The following is a 22239-nucleotide window of genomic DNA, read 5'->3' as shown; positions in this document are numbered from 1 at the left end:
GATGAAATGTAGAGTGATTATGTAAAGAAATTATAATGCACACTAGCTGGACATCTCAAGATAAAATTTATCTGACAACTAACCATTCAACTTTCTAACACCACCCCGCGCCGCGCCCCCCCCCCCCCCCCACCCCCCACCAAAAATAAAAAAAAAAACACGAAGAAGAAGGATCCTAACCATTCAACTGAAGACCAGAACTGGTTATAGGAGACAAAATCAGGATATAGCCGACACACCGATTTCTAATTATTTATGAAGATATAATGGTGGATAGTTGATGTTCCAATTGCGACATTACTTATTTTGAGGCATTAGTTAGAGATTTCTCTTCAAACACGAAAGGAGTTTTTAGTTAAGCATCAAGTGCCTGCCAACAGCTTCTGGAGCATTTTTTAAAGTCTATATTGGATCATGTGGTTTGCAGGTTTTGGGTTCCAAGGGACTTATTTTGGTAGAAGAGGCGACAGTAACTTAGCTTGAACAGCCTTTAATTGCCATGTGATGGAAACGTTAGGCTTCTAAAACATTTAATGATTGTCTCCTTTAAACTGTATTGCCATGTTTCTCAGAATCATTACTTTTTAAAACAAATAAATAAACAGATTGTTAATGGCATGCAATTCCTTTTCTATTTTTACCGTTTTAATTCCATTTGCTCCACACTTTTGAATGGTAGCTTTCAAATCTTGTAATGTTTTCAACTGATCTCAGTCCTTTCGCAAGGTTGATCACACTAATACTTCAGATCTTAGAACCAAAACTGGACTTCAACTCAATGTGAGAGGGGCCATTCAAAACCCTTTCAGGATATATTCCCAAGGGCACTTCAAGGAATTAAATACACACTCTTATCTAAACAAAAAGAACAAATAAAATAAGAGACATCTAGGATGCTCGCTAAGGCCCTTGCAAGAATGAATCACTCGGTACACAGCAGGTAGCAACAGCAAAATTCAAGTAGTACAAATGCACATGGGGAAACCACATTTAAACCATGTTTGGCCTACAAATTTCAACATTCAAATTAAAATCTAAATGCAAAAATCTAAAGTCGACAATCCGACCACAACCACTTGCAAATGCATTTCAATTAATGCTGGCCTCTAAGCAAAGAGAAAATCTCGATATCAGAGACCGCAAATGACCTTCCAGTTCAGTCGGTAAGGCATCGCCATCCATGGAAAAATATCATGGGCTAAGTTCCATCGCCCAAAAGCTTGACAACAGAGTTTTAAGAATAAGATAAGCCTCTGTAGCCTTAATTTCCTGGGTTCAAGTTAATGGTTCGCCTTTCACAATGAATGCAAAGACCATGGGACCAACGGTAGAACAGAACAGTGTATGCTCTCTCCAGCAACATAACAGATTCAATGACAGGTCTAATTTTAACAAGCTATAATTAACTTTTTCAGCGTACTGAAAAAAATGTCAGTTTCACAGTTGCAGTGATTGTATAGCCCACTATCAAGCTTGATAAACATCAGGAAGCTGAAGACCCACACTAGCAGCAGACTTGTTTAATATCTTCTTCATTTCATCTGATCGATCCACTGCTATATTGTAAGAGAGGAGCAATTCCTGAACAACATCCATCAATTTAGATATATTAGAACACATAGTAATTTGTGAAAATTAATAATTTGGTTTTTTTTTAAAAAAAATTGAGGACAAGGAATAATAATCAGCAATCAACCAGCGTGCACCAACAAAGATCAGGGATGGAAAACATGACAACTTGGACAAGACAATCACATCTTCTTAGTTATCAAGACGAATATAAATAGAAGCCTTTGCATATAATATAGCTAAAGTTCATCTAATCTTGGATCCCAAGACCAAGTGTCAAGACGATGACAGATGAAGGCAAAGTTCAATACACATCCAATCACTGTCCGGTGCACTTTCTCCTCTCTCTTTTCCAGCTGCTCAAAACCGAATTGCAGTCAAGAAGCTGCTCAAGCTGCCATCCTCTTTCTCCTTATTCTGTCTAGAACTTGAACCGGAGTTACTACAATCATTTGTTGATCTTTGTGAAACCTTAGCAAACATCATAACCTGATAACAGCCTGACAATTGATCTGCCAGAGATGGACTTCCAACCTGGAATTTACAGTTAAATCTTAATCAATTTCTCAACTTCTCCGGTAAAAGGTATAACCAGGCTATCCATGTCCGGCAAATTCCAAAGGTTGTTATCTTCTCTTAGGCTGCCATCCAAGGAAACTGCTCACAGCTAACAGCCAACTGAAGCATGGGTGGGTGGCCTACAAATATTCTGTCCTCTTAGTACCTTGCAACCTGAAAGCATCACACACCTTCTTCAGTGTCCATATTCTTCATCAGTGTGGCACAATCTGCTCAGACATATACATATCAATGCACCCATGCCTAATGAAGATTAATCTTCTTTGGACAGTCAGGAAATTTGGCAACATTCAGAACATCTTCATTCTGGATGGGACTCTCTTACACAGTCTACCATCTAGCATTTTCAGAAAGAGCAACAAAGTCATATCTTTGACATCCTTACAAGAAATGCAGACGAAGTAGCTGCTACTATCATCAACATTTCCTTACACTGGACTTCATGCCTCAATTAGAAGCTATCAAACTGTATCAGACCTCCTTGAATGATTCTTTAACCAGCTCCTTAGTATTGCCTTTCCCAGCTGTGGCTTTTCACTATCCTCCCTACTTTAATTTTCAATTTTTTCACCTTCATTGAATTCCAAACTATGTCTGTTTTTATTTATCATTCATTCATTTCCAAAGCACAAATTTAGGCCAAGGAACCTAAATGGAACAAAATCACCATTTTGACAACATCCTATATTGTACAAAAAAACCTCATCAACTTGGACATAAAAAAATTTGCATCTTAGGTTTGAAAAATATAATATAATCTGTCATATAACTTGAAAGAATTGACTTCCATGGAGGTCAGATGAAATAAGGAGCAGAGAATTGCATAGGACCAAGAACCTTGAAATGTTTGAAATGAACAAAGCATTTACAGCCCACAAGGATACAGGAAGGACTGACAAAATTAACAGAGAGAGAGAGAGAGAGAGAGAGAGAGAGAGAGAGATGGAATAATAGTTGTTGGCTATGATTATTCTTTCTTTTACTTTTCCTTGCATGCTAGCATTTACTTCATTTTGCCATCATTCATTCAGCCATTTGGTCATATTCCTTCATGCCAATATGATGTTACTCAGGCTTTAACATTTCAGAGAAAAACCAGCCACTTATGCAGATACCATCTACCGCATTAGTCATGTTGTCATGTGTTACTATAAAGAATAGGTCTCTTGCTTTCTGACGTCAGAGCATTTACAAATTCGGTGGCTTTCCAGCTCCATGCTTTTATAGTGGAGCTATCAAGTTTCCATGTTTAATAGGCTTACATATCTGGATCGACAAAATAAAGAACCAGCTAGCCAAGATCATGTTCTCAGATTCTACAAAGAATAAAAAAAATATTAAGGATATAACCCAAGGTTTAGATCATGCTCTGAAGCTCCATACTACAGACTCTTCAATGGTTCTTGCTGATCCCTCCAAGAACTTCATTTTCTAGAAAAGTCCACTTACATGCAATTATGGCAAATGCACATTGAAAAATGATAATTACCAGCAAATCTTGAAAGAAGAAGAAAGTAATTTTCTATTTCATTAGAAAGAACATATAAGAACTTGAGATAAAATGGAAAAATAAAGCATAAGTTTAAGGCATGAATTACTATGAAGTAAATAGACAGAAAACAATAGATTTATCTATTCATCTGTTGAGACATATGGAAGTCTACATGAATATCCACTGTTAGGCATTATGCTTCTAACGGGTCAAGAAAAAGAAGTCATCTCTGAATTTGTGGAGACATTAAAAATTAACCTTATGATGCTGCACGCTGTTAAGTAGGAATGCATAATCATGAGCAAGCTTCACTTTATTCTGAACAGCAGCTTGATCTGATAAATTAGAATTCTTTCTGAACTCTTCGATTATAAAATCCCTGAAATGTCTTTTGCCTCCATCTTTACCAATATGCTTATCAACAGCTTTGAGAAGTTGGCGATATACCTTTGCAACTTGGATGGTCTCCAATCTCATTTCCTTGCTTTTCTGAAACCAAGCTAAAGTTAATGAAATGATACCATCACTAATAAGAAATTCGACTCATTTCCACTAATTCTTTTTTTATTTTAAAGAAAGCATAATTTCCAAAGCCCAGAATTCAAAAGTATGCAAATCACTGCTTTTTGTGTCCTATATCACCGTAATTTGCCGTTAATGCTCTCAAGGTGATTCCTTTGTTCTTTCTTGTTTTGGTATAGTGAAGGATCCTTTGAAATTTTAATTGTCTTACAGTCGGCAATGCAAATAATAAGTACATGGTACAGATGTTAATGCTTTTTCAAAACAATAGGAGATTCATGGCAAACATATCTTCCTCGTCTATTTCCTCTATGAATTCAATTTGTAAGTTCCCTCTATTGATAAGTCTCCCTTCCACTTAAATTGTTACATCTTGGAAATCTTGGGCACCTTAATTCTGGCAGCATGTTCGGTCCTCAATCCACATTCCATCTTCATATGGGACTAATGAAAAACAAATTAAAATTTTTAAATGGCCTTGCCACCTACCCAGATTAGATGGCATAGAACCCTATACTTCTACTGGTTTACATGAAAATTGTGCTAGTTAGTCAAAGTTACTTCAAATGCAACTAGATCTAGTAGACTATGAATTGGTGATCAGTACGTATATGGAGGAAGTTGAAGAGAAGAAGCTTAGAAGATTAAAACAGATGGAAGTGAAGCTCAGGATTAGAGACCAGATGCTTAGAACAATGCTACAAAAGAGGATCAGAGAGTGGCTAGAACGATGGCTCGGACCGGTAACTTCAATGAACTAAAATAACAGAAACACTAGATAAAAAATAGTGCAAAGGTATGCTAAAGCTGGAGCTGTAAAAACTTGATATCGATTAAATTGACTTCTTTGTTTCCATTCGGATATAGAGTTAATCCATAATATTTTAATAAAAAAGAAAATAATTGTAGCATGTGGATAGTATATGTGGCCAATTGATTGAAAGCTTTAAACTTCTGGTGATAGACAGAGTTGCAAGCTAGCAACCGCGAATGCTGAAGAAGAGAGTTTTTTTCTCCAAATTCACAACAAATCCAACTCAAATAGCTAACAATGCAGGGGTCTAAACTAAGACTACTTCAAACTGGGAAAAAATGAAGGAAAATGCTACTGTGCTTCTTACCAATTCAAGAAGCACGTGATCTCCACCGTTTGTTTTCAAATGATGGACTGATAGTTCGGTAAAAGGTGAGGTTTTTTTTCTTCCTTTGCAAATAAATCAAAATATTTTCCCATTTTTCCTTCTTTCTTTCCTATTTCCTAGTTTCTCCTTCTTCCTTTCCTCTCTACCGCCGTGTGATACTCCACCTCCATGAAGCGGACTCCATCCTCTTCGCCGACCGCGCCTAGTACGCCGACGGCGCCACCGCCACCCAGTCCAACCCACGGCACCACCACCGACCCGCCGGCAAGAACACCATATTGGCCAGCCTCACCCAGTGCACTCTATCAACATCCCTATCCATTGAACATCCCGATCTGTAAAAGGTCTAGGAAAGGGGAAACCAGCGACTCCTGAAGCAGCGAAGAAGGGCGGAGATTGGGGGAAACTGACTGGCCGCCGTAGAGGCCATTCCGGGATTCCCCAGGGCCGAAGGGCCCCGTTGGTTCTTGCTGTCCGACGCCATTCGATGCAGCAAAAACCCTAACCGCATAATCCAAAATCCTAGGTCTTGAAAGCGCTTAAACCGCTTCGGGGGAAAAAAAAAAAAAAACAGAAAAACGCTCTGAGAGGATGAGGAGAAACCCCAATCGGTCAGAGAAGACGTGAAACGAGATGGCAGAGAAGTTTAAAAGGGAAGAGCTTACCTTTCGGCGGACGCTTTCGGAGATCTGGGAGGACAGTGTTGGTGTTTTTCTAGCAAGAAGCGCCACGGAAGGAGCTCTGTGGCGAGGGTTTTGGGAAGAGAGAGAGGAAGATGGAGCACCCAGGCTTGAAACGGGCCGGAACTGGACGAAGATAAATGGACGAGTTTACCGAACGCGATGGTTGTGATTTGAGATTATTGTAAATAAAATATAATTAAAATGCACTGTGGCATAGGCTAAAGGGGAAGTAAAGCAAACAATACGTTTGGTACAGGGTGATCATACTACTCTCATGCTAGCTTATAATTCCGTATTATGCACTGAATGTAATTTTTTAATAAATATTATTTATATATTTTATTATATTTATTTTAAATATAAATTTATTATATATATATATATAATTAAGATAAAAAATTTAACATAAATAACCATCATAATCCAATGCTGGCGTCATTTTGTTTGAAAAAACTACGTCCATGTTTTCTAAACTAAATCAATTTTTTTAAATAATTTTTAAATTTTAAAATCTTAAATTTTAATTCTCTAATTATCTGAACCGATTTAGTGGTGCCTTCAGATATAATTCTGATAATTATATCTTACCAAAAATTTAATTCAATAAAAAAAATGCACACATGGACAATCTTTTCATGTCGATACTGATGTGGGTTAAAAAAAAATATATACTAATGCGACCAAAATAGAAAATTAGACGGCCTAAACCATCTAAATGGTTGTTTTACGCTATTTTTTTTCACCTATGCCCTCATTCAGAAGATGCCTCATCTTCTCTAATCGAAACCCCCTTCTTCTTCCTCAATTCAAACAAAAGGATCGATTTTCGATTGAAATTTCTTTGCGGAGGCACTATAGGGACAAATCGGCCTTCTTCTGCGGTGTTTATTGGGATTTCATCCTTCCTCTTCCGCAGTGTTCATCAGTCAACATTTCTTTGCTTCTTTCTTCTTCATCGAACTAAGGTATTCTTCCTACATGTATAACATCGGTTTTATAATCTACATGTATGCAATGTACATGAATTAGGGTATACAAGTTTAAAAATTTTATTATTTTTTGTTTGCCATTATGAAAATAAGGATTTGGGATAAAAGGAGTCCATAAGGAGATATGCGTCATCACCAACTAGGGCATGCATGCTTTCCTTTGCGGTATGCGGTAGTTGTTGAGATGGGTTTGGAAGGGATTCATCAATTTATATAGTGCTCTATTTAACAATTAAAGTTATATTCTGTATATTCTATTTTAAGACTGAAGTAAAGATACTTGGTGCTGTAATCATAAAGTTTGTCTATGATCCCCAGCACATATGTTGATGTTTTAAATGGTCCTCATTCTTCACGCTCTATTTGCTAATTGAACCTAATTCTTTGTTAAAATGCACATTATGGTATATGTATATTCTCAAAGTATTTGTCAACATTTTAAATGGTCCACATGCTTCAAAAACCAATCAATAGGTTATTTGTTTTTCTAAGTTCAATGGTTAGTCCTTTTGTATGCATGTATGCATTGTTAGATAGTAGATTGCTCACTATTGTACTTTTGTTAAGATGTATTATTATATGGTTTCCTTTAACATACTTCTCTGTGGTCCTCACAGTATATGTCTTTTTTTTAAATGATCACTAATCTTCAAAGAATATATAATTTGATCCTCAGAGCATCGATGGATATGGCTTCCGACATGTTTTCTATAACAATTCATCATGGTAGAAAATTTATATTTAGACCTACTGTAAGATATGTTGGAGGGCAAATTTTGATTTTTGACAATATGGATCTTGATAGATTTTCTGTTTCAGAGATAGAGAGCATGTTGAGGGATATTAGGATTTCTGATTTCTCTTAATTTTACTATGTCAAGCCAGAAAAAAATTTGAATAATAGATTGAAGTTCATTTATGATGATCAAGATGTTTTAGATATGGTTTCAGACATTCCTCCAGATGGCATAATATATGTTTACGTAGAATATGGAGATAAAGTTGAAAGTACTCAGCAGGAAGTTATGCCAGAGCTAATGCAGCAGGAGTAGCTGCAGCCTTGTTTAGTTGCTGAGCCATTGCTCAATTTAAAGTATGTGCCCATTCATTTATATGAAGAACTTATTGGGGAAGAAAGTGAGGATGTTAGGGTTGAAGGCGGTTAGAGAGTTGGTGCTCAACAAAGTAAAAGTGAGAGTGATAGAAGCATTAATTTGGATGACCAATATGATAGTGATTACATGAGGAGTGATGATAAGGAAGTACAACTTAAGGTAAAGAGTCTGAATATAGGATTGCAGAGGCTGAACCTATGGCTGAAGAGGTCAAACCTAGAGCTGAATAGGCTGAAACTAAGGCTGGATCATTTGAACCCAAGGCTGAAGAGGGTGAAATTCTGCTAAATATTTTCTCAAACTATGTAGACAATAATAATTTAGATTCACATGAATCTTCAAATGAGAAGAGCGATGATACATTTGATGTTTTCAGAGAGAAAACTGATTTAGGCAATGTTCAATTTAAGTTGGGTATAAAATTCAAGAGCTTCAAAATCCTGAAATCAACAATTAGAGAGCATGCAATTAATGGGGGCCACAATGTTAAGTTGGTAAAAAATGATAAGGTAAGGGTAAGAGTAATATGTCATGGCAATTATAGGTGAAAATTGCATACTTTTTGATATAGGATGGATCAACTATACAGATTAAGTTATATCATGGTGAGCACACTTATTATAGAGAAGTTTGAAATAGAAATATGAAATCAAGTTACCTAACCAATAAGTATTTTGAAAGATTCAAGAGTCAGCCCTCTTGGAAGCCAAAGGAGTTGGTTGCCCAAGTTAGGCAGGATTTGAATGCACAAATATCAATATCTCAAGTTTATTGGGCAAAAACAAAGGCTATGGAGATGATCCATGGGAGTATAGCAAAGCGATGTAGTAGACTATAGGATTATGCCGAGGAGATTAGAAGGACAAACGAAGGTAGCACAGTGAAAATGCTTGTTGATACATAGGAATCCAATGGTCCACCTATCTTCAAAAGATTTTATATCTGTTTTATTGCTTGTAAGTAAGATTTTTTAGATGGCTGCAAGCTTATAATTACTCTAGATGCTTGTCACCTAAAAAGATCTTGCTTGGATCAGTTAATTGCTGCAATTGGGATTGATGAAAATAATGGAATGTACCCAATTGCCTGGGCTGTTGTTGAAGCTGAATCGAAAGACAGCTAGTCTTGGTTCTTGGAGCTTTTTCAGCTTAACATTGGCTTGTATAGGGATAGAGGATGGACATTTATTTCTGACCAGCAGAATGTACCATCACAGTTTACATATTTATATTGCACAAAGATTATTTTAGTTATGATAGTGTATATAGTGTATGTCTTAATCATATTCCCTAGTTTATGCATGGCTTGCTGCTTACATTTGATGATCTACTGCCAGAAGTTGACCATAGATTCTGTGTCCATCATTTGTTTGGGAATTTTAAGGCAAAGTTCAATGGGTTGGTATTTAAGGATGTCCTATGGAAGGTAGCAAGGGCTCTATAAGGGTAGATTTTGAGCTTCAACTAAATTTGATGGAACAAATTGATCCAGTTGCGTATCAATAATTGATGGCTATTCCAACAAGATTCTAGTCCAGACATGCATTTAGGATATGGCCAAGATGTGATATGCTCCTGAATAATTTGTCTGAGATTTTTAATGCTTACATATTGCATTCTAGGGATAATCTAATAGTACAAATGCTGGAGATGATATGCAAAGCTGTGATGTCAAGGATAATTAAGAAGAGAGAAATGGTGCTCAAATACAATCATCCAATTTATCCTAATATCATAAAGAAGCTAGAGAAAAATAAGAAAGTTTCAAGGTACTGTCTAGCAACATGGGCTAGTGACAGCATATATAAGGTTGAGCATAGTTCTAATCAATATATTACAGATTTAGAAAAGTATGAATGCAGCTATTTTGGGTAGTAATTAATTGGTATATCTTGTGCACATTCGATACAGTGCATATACTTCTTAAAAAAGATGTTAGAGGAGTTCGTGCATATTTACTACAATAGAAAAATTTATCTAAGAACATACTCTCACTTCCAACCACTTACTGGACAGAATATATGGCCTAAGACTAACTTAGACCCTCTACTACCTCCAATAATAAGGAGGCCACCTAGTAGGCCAAAAAGAAAAAAAAGAAAAGATGTAGATAAACCACAACACCCTCATCCAAGTAGAATAAGAAAGACTAACACAATCATGAGATATGGAAGATGTCATTTATTGGGACATAACTCAAGGACTTGCAGGGGATAACCAGTTGGAGGAAATCCAAGATAGAGGTGACAAAGCAGAGATTCTTCTACTTCAGCATATAAAAGCCAAGGGCAAGGGAGCAGCTATGGGAGATTCATGATATTTAAATTTACTTCGGAGTATCATGGCACACAGGTATGTCAAAAATCAGGAATTTCACCTCAACGATCCGAACAATGCACTAATGAATTAATTTTGGTACCTTATAGGTATCTACATCCGATGGAATTGATGCTCCATAGGTGAGTGCTACTGCTATTGATAGCAATCATGCTGGTGGCATAAGGGCTACAATTGGAAGGGCTCGTGCCAGAAGGCCTCCACTGCATAGGGAAGTTACTAGAAAGGCTGCTGCATCAACTAGGAGGGCTTCAGCATCAAAGGTTGGGTCCAGTGAGCTTCATCTACTGTCAGGAGAGCTTCATCTACTGTTGGAAGGAGTTCATCTTCATTTGCTGCTGGAAGGGTTTCATCTTCATCTACTACTGGGAGGGCTTCATCTACTATCGGGAGGGCTTCGACTGCATCTACATCTACTGCGAGTGCTGGAGTTCTAAATAAAGTTAGGGATGGGAGGACTGGAGTTTCAGTTGGATTTAGGGGTGGGAGGACTAGAGTTTCAACTAGATTTAGGGGTGGGAGGGCTGGAGTTTCAACTAGAGTTAGGGGTGGAAGGGCTAGAGGTAGGGCTACATTTCGACCACCTAGAAAGTGATCGCTGTCGTAGACGATCAAAAATAAATCTAACTCACTACTATGTAGATAGGATGAATCAGGATCATCTCTACAGGGATTAGAGGGCTGAGATATAATTAACTAAGTACAAGAAAAAGTTTGATTCTTAAAAGTTGGTGATATTTTAATTAAAATTAACTAATTTAAATCAAAAATAAAATTGAGAGATAGATAACGAAAAAGATGTCTTCGAATTTTTAGATGATTACAAACATAGATTCTGATATTTATTCTGATCTTAGCAATTAAATTGATAATCAATTAGGAATCTTGCAAATAAATTCCAAGCATAGGCTATCTTACCGAGTATGAACCATATCCTATCAAGATCATGACCCGTACCACAAGTATAGTCTATCAAAAGATTTGATTATACAAATTCTAACAGATTATGTAAATATTAAATCCTAAAATAAATTATCTTTGCTGAGCATGAACCATATCCTGTCACGATCATGATCCATCCCACCTATAGATAACTTATTCAGGAATTAAACATAAAAAAAATTAAATAAAACTTGAAAGTATTTTATTAATTACATAAAATAAAAAATAAATACATAAAATTATGTAAGGACATCTGTACTCTTATCAGACTGGACCTTAGTCAGACATGGCTTCTGGATACATCTCTCAAAAAATTTAGAACTCTATCACAGTAACTCCTCCTTCTGAAGTAATCTCCTTTTTCTTTACTTTTCTTCTCTCTCAATCCTAAAATAAAACTAAAAAAGTTAAAGAAAAAAAATTTTTATGGCTACCCCTTATTTGCTGATCGTTGTTGCTTTTTTATAGAGCCGAAAATAAGGTTGAAATTGAGTTGAAATTGACTTAAACTGAATTCTATATCATGTTCAAACTCTTCTACCGATGCCCACCATTCGATCAACATCCAACGGCTCAAAAATCCGCTCAAAATAGTCTAGATCAAGTCGGCTTCATTTCTGACCGTCAGATCCTTTCTCAAATCGAATCCCATCTATTGATGAATGTACAAAATTAGCCTAGAATTTTTCTTTCAATCGGGAACCACCGCAGTCATCTGATCTTTCCTCTGGTTGAAGCGGAGCAGTCGGATTGCGCTAATGTTGTGGGCCACCACCACTAGATATAGGAAAGCAGAACCATGGCCGTCGATTTCATGTAAAGATCGCTGGCAGCCATCCAATAGCATAGAAGAAGGCCACCCACTTGTGCGCAGTGATAAAGACTAGTGGACACTGTTCCCCTGGACCATGTGTATACCCAATGCACCGCGCGTGAGCTGATTACTGTAGCCATGGACCGCCTATGGACCAAAATGCATATTTTTTTCTATGAACTGCCGTGGATTGGGCAGCTTAATGGGCTGGGCCGGTTCCAATTTTTGGGCTAATTTTAGATCTTCTTTCTTCTTTTCTTCTTCTTTTAAATTTGGGCTACCGCAAGATCCATTTTAAAGTCCGATTTGCTTCCAATTTGAGTTATTTTAACCTGTGAATCGAGCGCTTTGTATTGATGAGGATCTTTTCTGAAAAACACAAGTAAAAACATTAATTCTTAAGAAATAAAGATCAATTAATATGTATTTTTTGATATTTTTATGAGGATATTTATTACACTTATCACACCCTCCAACTTGAGCTTTGCTCGTCCTCAAGTAAAGAAAGAAATTAGTACTAAGTACCATTTAGCTTAGAGTTTTGAGTTTCATCGGATAATTTTAAAAAAAAAATCATTGATATTCAGTAGAGCGTGAGTGAAGTATGCCATTAGGGTATTAGTACTAATTACTATAGAAGTTAAGTTAAGAATATTAAACTCTTTCTAATTTTTTTCTAAATTATCTCTGCCTCTCTAAATCATCTACTTTCATATGGGCAAGTGTAATATTACTTTCATTCTTTATTTATTAATTTTTTTTATATTTTTTTAATATTATATCACTATTAAATGTCTTAACCCATTAAGCTTTCTGTCTGATCTATGTAGCAAGTTTTCAGCCAATGACTCTCAAATCAGTTGACTTTAGGGTACGAGATATAAAATATCCCTTGAGCTTACTTACTCGAATAAAATAGGTTATGAGTTAATACTAGCTTTATAATAAAGCTTCTTTATCCTTCATATTTTTTGACGTAAAACTCAATGCTTGCTTAGACAAAGAGGTCCGATTACTCAGTGTAAAATTTTTGAAAATTTTTTTCTTTATTTTTTATATAAAAAATTATATAATTATCCTACACAAGCCTATAGGAAGTAAACTCTTCTTCGACATTGGTAGGAGAAAAAAAATGCTCAAAAAAAAATATATTACTGTTCTAAACTTAATTATTCATTAAATTTTTTTAATATTAGATCCTTCGATATCTCACAAACTCTTTAATTTGTGCATCAATTATTTTAAAAAATACTTGATTTTGCTCAAATCTATAATCTAATCAGATACCTAAATGCTAAATACTAACTTATTCGAAGACTTTTAAAAAAAAAAATTTTAATCTCACCCCCAACTTAATTTTTATTATCCTCAATAGAGTAAGAAAATAAAATATAGATATGTAAATAAAGTAAGAAGAGATGTCACCTGGCTAGGTGTGCTCATGTATTGCTAAATACTTCTATAAGGAGTTGTCTATTATTTCTAAAAAAATAAAAATTACTAAAGTAAAGGGTTAGAAAAAATAAAAGATTTGGATTGCCTCTTAAAAAGTGCTAAGTTTAATATCTTCAGTCAGACGCTATGATTCTCATCTATCCTATATCAAATATTAGATTAACAAATTTTAATGATTTTGGTTTGCCCATCTCAGGTATGTTCTTCAGTATTTCAAAAGTATATGACCAATCAGGAGGCCTTATCATCATAGCAGTAAAACATCCTTGAAATGCTCTAAGATGATTAGCCCGAATCAAAAGAGTGTACTCGATAAATATGCTATACCAGGATCTAAAATTATCCAAGTTAAGAAGGGATGGTATTTGCTGGGCTGAGATCGGAGGTGATGGTCGAAAAATTTCTTCAATTATAGCCTGTTCTACCCCATCCCAATCTCAGATATGCTATGTCTTAGCATACTTCCTTTTTGATCTACAGCCTGGCATTTTTTTCAAATTAACATCAATTTTGTCTCCATATATCATTTTAGAACTGCAGATAGATTTTGAATGCAGTCTTCAAAAGTAGTGCCGAATATAGGAAAATCAATCATAAACATCTCAATATCATCATCCCTCATTTCAGAGATATCCCACCGATAGCTTCTTTATGCACTTTTAGAATACCTACAAGTTGGACTTCTTGATTAGGGATCATTAGAAGGGTGTCAGTGGGTGCATCAGAAAGTGACTTTAGTTCTGGAGCATTGATGGTCTAACAAGGGAGCTATTGGTGGGTTAGGTGGTGGCTTATATTCTTCGATCTCAAATGGAGTGATTTTGGGATAGGATATATCTACTAAGTCATGTACTTCTGTAATATACCCATCTTCATCAAAATCATCCATCCCAAAATGAGCCTGATAGGGATCTAACAAATTCTGGAGAAAAATTATGGGTGTAGCTTCCTCTATTGTGTCATTCAATTATAGTCTTTGAAAAGTCTCAATTAGTTCCATCATTTCATCAATTTGTTCTCTCTTCCTGTTGAAAAGAATGGGCAATTCTAGGACACTTGAGAATGGGACCATAGGTAGATAAGGTGATGATGGAATTAGTTCAACCCACTATTTTAGTTCTTTCCTATATGTTTCTACCTCAGTCAAATAGTCTGTATTAGTCTTTTTGGTTATGCAAAATTGTTCTATGACCATTTCATTTTCGAGAGTCATCATCGATTGTTCAAGAAAGGTTATAGGGATATTAAAATTTCTAACTGTGTATTGTCTCTCAAGGTCACTCTCAGACTGACTAGGCAACTTTCTTTCCTTCTCACTCACAGCCATAGCTAACTGATCCAACTGCATCTCTAAATGGGTAGTGGTCTACATGAAGTTATTCAGTATAGTGTTGGTGTCAGTATTGGATTTGGTCAAAGCTTCTATACTTTTTTCTAGAGAACTGAGTTCTACTGCTCATTGAAACCTCTCTTCAAAAGTTGATTCATAGTTAGTTAAAGAAGGTTGATATTGTGGGTAGGGCATATCACAATAAGGTGCATCTATAAATGTTAGTCCTTGTGTCATCGGGGTAACCACTGATTGTAGTTTTCATGAAAAGTTTGGTTGAGCCCCTCAGTCTGAATCATAGGTATTGAAGTATGGATTATTTTCTGATCTATAGGCCATGTGGGTTTGATCTTGATGAACTTGCTCATACATAGACTCAGAAAATCGGTATATGGCTAGACATTCACTCACAAAGTGGGTGGGGCTCAAACATATTGCGCAAACTTGTTGTGTAAGAAGATATGATGGATAGGAAGAGTGTCTGATTAGATTCTAGATGATCTAATTTGTGAGATAGCTCATCCCATCTACTGTTGAGATCCATCTTGAATTGTTCTAATTGTTTAGATATGAATCAAAGGTTCTAGATCAGAGCAATCCTCTTCTATTATTTTTTTTTTTTGAAGATGAGAGAGTAAGAAGAAGCAGAGAAGAGGAAGAAAGAGAGAAGTTCTAAAGATAAGAACCCTAAGAGATTCCTAAATCTAAAGATGATAGAAAAGAATGTTTTAATTAGGATTAATATTTATGGGTTAGCAATCAAGTTATGCAATCAATCCTAGCTAAGGGTTACTCTAAATCTAGACAGCTCCTAAGTACCAAAGTTGCCTTTGAGCACTCCAAATATAAGACTAGCCACTCAACTGACCAAATAAGTATAAGATTTGTAGAGGTCCTCCCATTGCTTTTCTGAGACACCAATTAAAATTAGTCAGGTCAGTGAATGGAATCAATCAAATAACCACCTTCCTTCGGGATCTTGTCCCTGAACCACTTTGCTAAACATCAGTCAAAATAACTAACCCTAACCTGATCTAACTCTTAGGATCCCTTGTCCTAGTGAACTCGAGTGTCCTTAAGGGTCAACATCTAATTGATTTTAAGTTAAGATTTATGTCAATGCAATATGCAAGATGGTGGTTTGTGGATCAAAGAAGGATGATGAATTCTTCATCTTATCTTATTTAGGGTTTGTACCCTTAAGATGTATTATGAAGATTCTATGCAAAGAAAGTAAGATGTTCTAGCAAGTAGAAAGTTTTTTAAGGTTTAATTAGTTTCTTTATTTTAGTTAAGTATATATGGTATCTTTATTTTTTTTATGTTATGTTATCTTTATCAAGAAAGAATAAGAGGTAAATTTTAAATTTGGTTAATTAGGTGTGAGAAGATCCAGAGAGTCTAAACTAAAAAAAAAATTAAATTAAGTTAGAAATATAAGGCAACTAGATATCCTATAATTAAAATAAGAAATCAAATCTATTTTTAGGATAGTAAATTATTTTAAGCTATGAAAAGTAATAAATCATTAGAAATAATAAGCAATTTTTTTTAATGCTTAGTCAATACATCCGTGCCAATGATCCTTGATAACGGCATCAAAATTTTGATCACCATCGTAGATGGTCAAAAATAAATCTAACTCACTACTACGTAGATAGGGTGAATCAGGATCGTCTCCACAGGGATTAGAGGACTGAGATGCAATTAACTAAGTAAAAGAGAAAGTTTGATTCTTAAAAATTGATGATAGTTTAATTAAAATTAACTAATTTAAATCAAAGATGAAATTGAGATATAGATAACGAAAAAGATATCTTCAGATTTTCAGATGATCACAAATATAGATTCTGATATTTGTTCTGATCTAAGTAATTAAATTCATAATCAATTAAGAATCTTGTAAATAAATTTCAAACATAGGCTATCTTGTCAAGTACGAATCATATCCTGTCAAGATCATGACCCGTCCCACAAGTATAGGCTATCAAAAGATTTGATTATATAGATCCTAATAGGTTATGTAAATATTAAATCTTAAAATAAATTATCTTAGCTGAGCATGAACCATGTTCTATCACGATCATGATCCATCCCACCTATAGGTAACTTATTCAATTATTAAGCATAAAAGAAATTAAATAAAACTTAAAAATATTTTATTAATTATATAAAATAAAAAATAAATATATAAAATTATGTAAGGACATCTATACTCTCCTCAGATTGCACCTTAGCTAGACATGACTCCTGGATACATCTCCCAAAAAATTTGGAACTCTATCATTGTATCTCCTCTTCCTAAAGTAATCTCCTTCTTCTCTACTTTTTCTCTCTCTCAAATCCTAAAATAAAACTAAAACAATAAAGAAAAGGAATTTTTGTGGCTGCCCCCTGTTTGCTAATCGTTGTTGTTCTTTTATAGAGCCGAAAATAGGGTTGAAATCGAGTTGAAATCGACTTAAACTAGGCTCTGTATCATGTTCAAACTCTTCTACCCATGCCCACCATCCGATCAATATCCAACGGCTCAAAAACCCACTCAAAATAGCCCAAATCAAGTCGGCTTCGTTTCTGACCATCGGATCCTTTCTTAGATGGAATCCCGTCATTGATCAATGCACAAAATCAGCCCAGAATCCTTCTTTCAGTCAGGAACCACTGCAGTTATCCAATCTTTCTCCTGGTTGAAGCGCAACCATCGGATTGTGCTAATATTGTGGGCCACCACTGCTAAATATGGGAGAGTAAAATCATGTCCGTCCGATTTTGCGCAAAGATCGCTGGCAGCCGTTCAATAACATAGAAGAAGGCCATCCACTCATGCGCTGCGATAAAGACCAGAGGATACTGTTCCCTTAGACCACGTGTATACCCAGTGCACCATGGTCTATGCACCGCACGTGAGCCGATTACTATAGCCATGGACCGAAATGCATAATTTTTTCTGTGAACCATCATAGATCGGGCAGCTTAATGGGCTAGGCTAGTTCCAATTTTTAGGCTGATTTTGGATGTTTTTTCTTCTTTTCTTCTTCTATTGAATTTGGGTTGCCTCAAGATCCATTTTAAGTCTAATTTGCTTTCCGTTTGAGTTTATTTAACTTGCAAATCGGGCTCTTTACATTGATGAGGATCTTTCCTAAAAATACAAGTAAAAACATCAATTCTTAAGAAATAAAGATCAATTAATATATTTTTAATGCTTTTATAATGATATTTATTATACTTATCAGGAGGACTGTAAGGGATACATCTGCTGGTAGTGGGAGTGTTGGACCTAGTTCATCTGCTAAATAAGTATTTCAATATATTATAAGTAGTGTTGCTTAAGGCTGTAAGTGATTGGCATCTCAATTTTTGGATGTAAACAATGTTGGTTTTGTCACTTTATTTCTGTACTTACTTTTAAAAGGTGTAAATGGTGGTCCCATTCTATTTGATGTGTTACAGAGTCAGAGTCAAAATAAGGATGATCAAATGATATTGTATAATGAATGTGGTCTTGCATTATTGTCAATAATAATATATTTTTAAATATTTCATATTAGGTAGCTTTCAGCTTTTATGTTCCTATATAGTTTAGATTTTGATGAATTACTGTTGAAATTCAAAAAAAAGCCTTATACAGTGTATATCTCATTAGTCCATAAAATTTCTGACTTATTTTTATTTGATCCTCAATGTTACTACAATGACATATTGTATAATGTTCAGTGTTTGGTTACTTCTATAGCATCATTCCATTTTTTCTGAATTACTATTGAAACTTCCTCAAGTTCATTCCAGTTACTGGTTTACAGCATACTTTAGTATAAAACTGATAAATTGAGGAGCACAAAAATATTTCATTTGAAATTGTAGATGAGTTCATTACAAACATCTCATTTAACAACCACGAACCTCCCACCTTACCCACATCAAATTCTTAAAATATATTTCAATTTAATGCATCCCAAGGTCCTACTGTTGATTCTTGGCCATCAACATGCCAAGAACGAACCAAGTGAACAAAAGCATTCTCCAATACATCTTCTCTTTGGCACGGAAGCATCCCACTTAGTCCACCATCTTCTCTCCTTAAGTCGATTGATGACCACCTTCCCACGAGGGCAGATTTCATCATCGTATATTCAAAGTAGTCATAAGATGAATACCTCCCCTGTACAAAAGTACTTATGAAAGTCAAAAATAAAAAAAAAATATCAAGTGAGATTAGGGCAAAAGATAACTCGTACCTTAAATCGTAAGCAACCAAAGAATCTTCGACCTATATTTCTTTTTGTCAACAAGGTCCTTATTTGAGCCTGCTGCCCACAAAAGCAAAATCTTTCTCCTTCATTATTTAAAATCCTTGATCGGTAGGAGCCAGTAAATCCAACTATTGAACTTCTATCCATAGAGATTGCAGCTAGAAAATCATTCATTTAATAAGATATCGAGTAGAAATGAGAAAAATAGGGTTCCAAAAACAACACATATACAGGACGAAGACCTGCATAAACCTAAAATGTATACGTAACTTCGATGGAAAGGAAATAAGGTGAAGAAAATGAAGAAATGCCCTGTGGATGAACAAATGAATGCCGGAGATCGAGGAAGAAATAGGCTGGAGACTATGACAAAAATTGTCCCTCCAGTTCAAAGTGGGGAAGAACATGGTTACAGATTAGAGGAGATGAGGATATTAGGGATTCTGGCCATATCAACATCTTTTTTTTAAAAAGATTTAAACCCACATTAGCATCGGCAAGGAAAGGTTGTCCATGTATACACCATTTTTTACTAAATCAGACTTTCGATGAGACAAAACCATCGAAATCAAATCTGAAGGTAACATTAAATCGGTTTAGATAGTTGGGGGACTAAAGTTTAGGATTTTGAAACTCAGAGACTACTTAAAAAAATTTGACTTAGTTCAGAGACCATGAACATAATTTATCTTTTTTTTTTATAAAAAGGAGGAAGGACCCACCTATATTTCGATGAAGTCAAATTAAAAAAAAACTCCACACAACTATAGTTTTAGATTTCGGACTTGGAGGTCTACATAGCAAGTTTGAAAATTTTGTAACTGAAACTTAACTTATTTGATAATTGTAAACTTATTGTTAACTATTTACAAATTTTGAGATATAGGTTTGATATTTGATTTTAGATTTAGATGCTCTAAATCAGTTTTGGTTTAATTAAAAATTTGAAGTGAATCTCTTTATTACTTTTTTATTTATGTTTTATCTTTTATTCTATTTAAGAAAATGAATATTGGCTTTATGTTATCTTGGGCTACACCTCTTGGTAGGATAGTCGTGTTTTGTCCCAAATTTGGGATGTGATATTTTATAATTTCAGAGCAATAAATTTAATCATGGGGAGAACTTAAAGTCTAACGATAGGTAATTAGGTCTCATTTAGCTCAATCATATTTGATTGAATGAGTGTATATAAGTTTTCTTAAGTTTCTGTTGCTCATGTAAGGAAGCTAATTAATGCTAATATTTTGATAGATGACGATGAGCAATAGGAAGGATGAAGTCTTAGCGAACTTTACCACTAGAAGGAGAAGAGCAAGAAGGACTGTGAGTATGGTTTGCCAAACCGGATTGAACCACCCGATTCGGCCCATACCAAGCCGAACCAATGCGGAAACAATCCGATTCGATCCTATTTTTCGAATCGGGGCCAAACTGGTCCAAACCGATCCGAACTAGGTTAAGCCGCCTAGTTTGATATGGTTCAGAGCCGAACTGATCATTCTATTTTTTTAGTGTTGGTCGGTGGGATTATTTTTATTTTCTTATTATCGATATTGTACGACATGGTACCAGCTGTCAATTGGCACATCGGTCGGTATCGGTTTAGTCTTTCTTGACTATAAGGGGATGCTTACCATCTAATTGAGCAGGCTCCTAATATACCAGCTACTCAGACATATATTACTGAAGTATACCAAGTGGTGGCTCAATTTATTCAATAACAGCAATAGACACAAGCTGCTCTTTGACCTATATTATCTGTGGAGTCATATTATGAGAGGTTTAGGAGGTTTAACCCATCACTGTTTGAGGGTGGACCTGACCCTCTGATTACAAAAATCTAGTTTCAAAAAATGAAGAAGATATTCAATGCACTACAGTATCTCGAGGATGTGAAAGTTAGGCTAGCCATTTTCATGCTAAAAGAAAGTGCTGAGTTTTGGTGGACCACAATAAACACTACATATGGAAATACTGATAACCAACTGACATGGGAGAGAGAATTCTCTCTCTTTCTATTTTTTCTTTTCTTTTCTTCTTTCTTTTCTTGGCCGAACAAGGGAGGGCGGTTTGTGGCAACTGGTCATCAGAAGATTGGTGATGGGTCGTGACAGTAAGAGATCGACGGTGGGTGGCAACAGGCAGTGACACATGGGCAGCCAGTGGCGACAACCAAGCAACGGGAGATCATGGGGATTAGGCTTAGAAAATAGGGCATCCAGGGGCTTTTTTTTATTTTTGACCGTCGACCCATCACCAGCGACTGTGGACTTACCATACAAGGTTGAGGGGAGGTCGGGGTACTCAGCCTAGGGCCCAACTTCAAGGGATGGAGATGTGGCAGGAAAAGGTGAATAAAAACTTTAAAAAATAGAGGATTAATAGAGTTTTTATTTTTTTCGATAGGTTTTTGATAAAATCAACGGCCATTGGTGGTGCTTAAGATTAAAAGAAGAAGGAGAAAAGGGAGAGGAGGTGGGATTGGAGCCTTATCTTGGGCTTCGACGGTGTCTCAGCTCCGATTTCAAAGGGGCATAAATAAGGGAGGCCATGGCTTCAATAGGAGAAAAGAGGGAGAAAGAGTGCCAGTGGAGGGCCTGAAGGGAGAGAGGGAGTTGTTTATAGAGAGTTCTAGGGTCTAATTGCTCTAGAACTCTAGCTTCTTCCCGAATTCAATCAAAGAAGAAGACTCCTATTTTTTTTATTTTTTTCTTTATTTCTTCTTTTTCTTCATGTGACTGATTATTGCATTCTACCCCCTTAAAAAAAAAATATTTTATCCTCGAAAGTTGGCGTACCTTCATTTTCAAATAGGTGATGATACTTAATCTTCAAATTATCTTTGCCATATTTTCACTATATAACCTTGATCTAAGTCCATACTGCTGGAATGGTATTCTAGACCAATTTTCATCAATCTTAGCTTCCTCATCCAGAATAATGTAGTTTTTTAACAAAACATTAATGAGAATAATCTTCTTAGGAGAAAAGATTACATATAATGGCTTATTCAAT

General features: G+C 35.6%; 1 protein-coding gene and 1 pseudogene across 3 annotated transcripts; both read right to left on the bottom strand.

Annotated features, from left to right (window-relative positions):
* Window positions 1-941: 941 nt before the first annotated feature.
* LOC105032070 (uncharacterized) lies at window positions 942-6164 on the bottom strand. 3 transcript variants are annotated; one of them, XM_073244573.1, is made up of 4 exons: window positions 5970-6142; window positions 5284-5851; window positions 3899-4129; window positions 942-1581 (listed from the first exon to the last, which is right to left on the bottom strand). In XM_073244573.1, exons 3-4 carry the CDS (start codon window positions 4115-4117, stop codon window positions 1468-1470), a joined length of 333 nt encoding a protein of 110 aa, XP_073100674.1. In that variant the 5' UTR covers window positions 4118-4129; window positions 5284-5851; window positions 5970-6142; the 3' UTR covers window positions 942-1467. The 3 variants fall into 3 exon arrangements, with proteins under 3 accessions (XP_073100674.1, XP_010904717.1, XP_073100675.1); XM_010906415.3 differs by lacking the exon at window positions 5284-5851 and having other exon boundaries at window positions 5970-6164; XM_073244574.1 differs by lacking the exon at window positions 5284-5851 and having other exon boundaries at window positions 3899-4140.
* Window positions 5421-22239, bottom strand: part of LOC105032094 (amino acid permease 8-like) — a 28522-nt pseudogene continuing 11703 nt past the window's right edge.

Source organism: Elaeis guineensis, chromosome 10, assembly GCF_000442705.2.
Source record: "Elaeis guineensis isolate ETL-2024a chromosome 10, EG11, whole genome shotgun sequence".
Taxonomy (NCBI): domain Eukaryota; kingdom Viridiplantae; phylum Streptophyta; class Magnoliopsida; order Arecales; family Arecaceae; genus Elaeis; species Elaeis guineensis.
The sequence above is the reverse complement of the archived record's forward strand: the minus strand, read 5'-3'. Positions and strand labels throughout refer to the sequence as shown.

Coding starts and splice junctions, on each gene's coding strand:
- LOC105032070 (XM_010906415.3), bottom strand. CDS start 4,117: ATGAGATTGGAGACCATCCAAGTTGCAAAGGTATATCGCCAACTTCTC. Junction 1,582..3,898: donor ACAGCGTGCAGCATCATAAG/GTTAATTTTTAA, acceptor GATGTTGTTCAG/GAATTGCTCCTCTCTTACAA.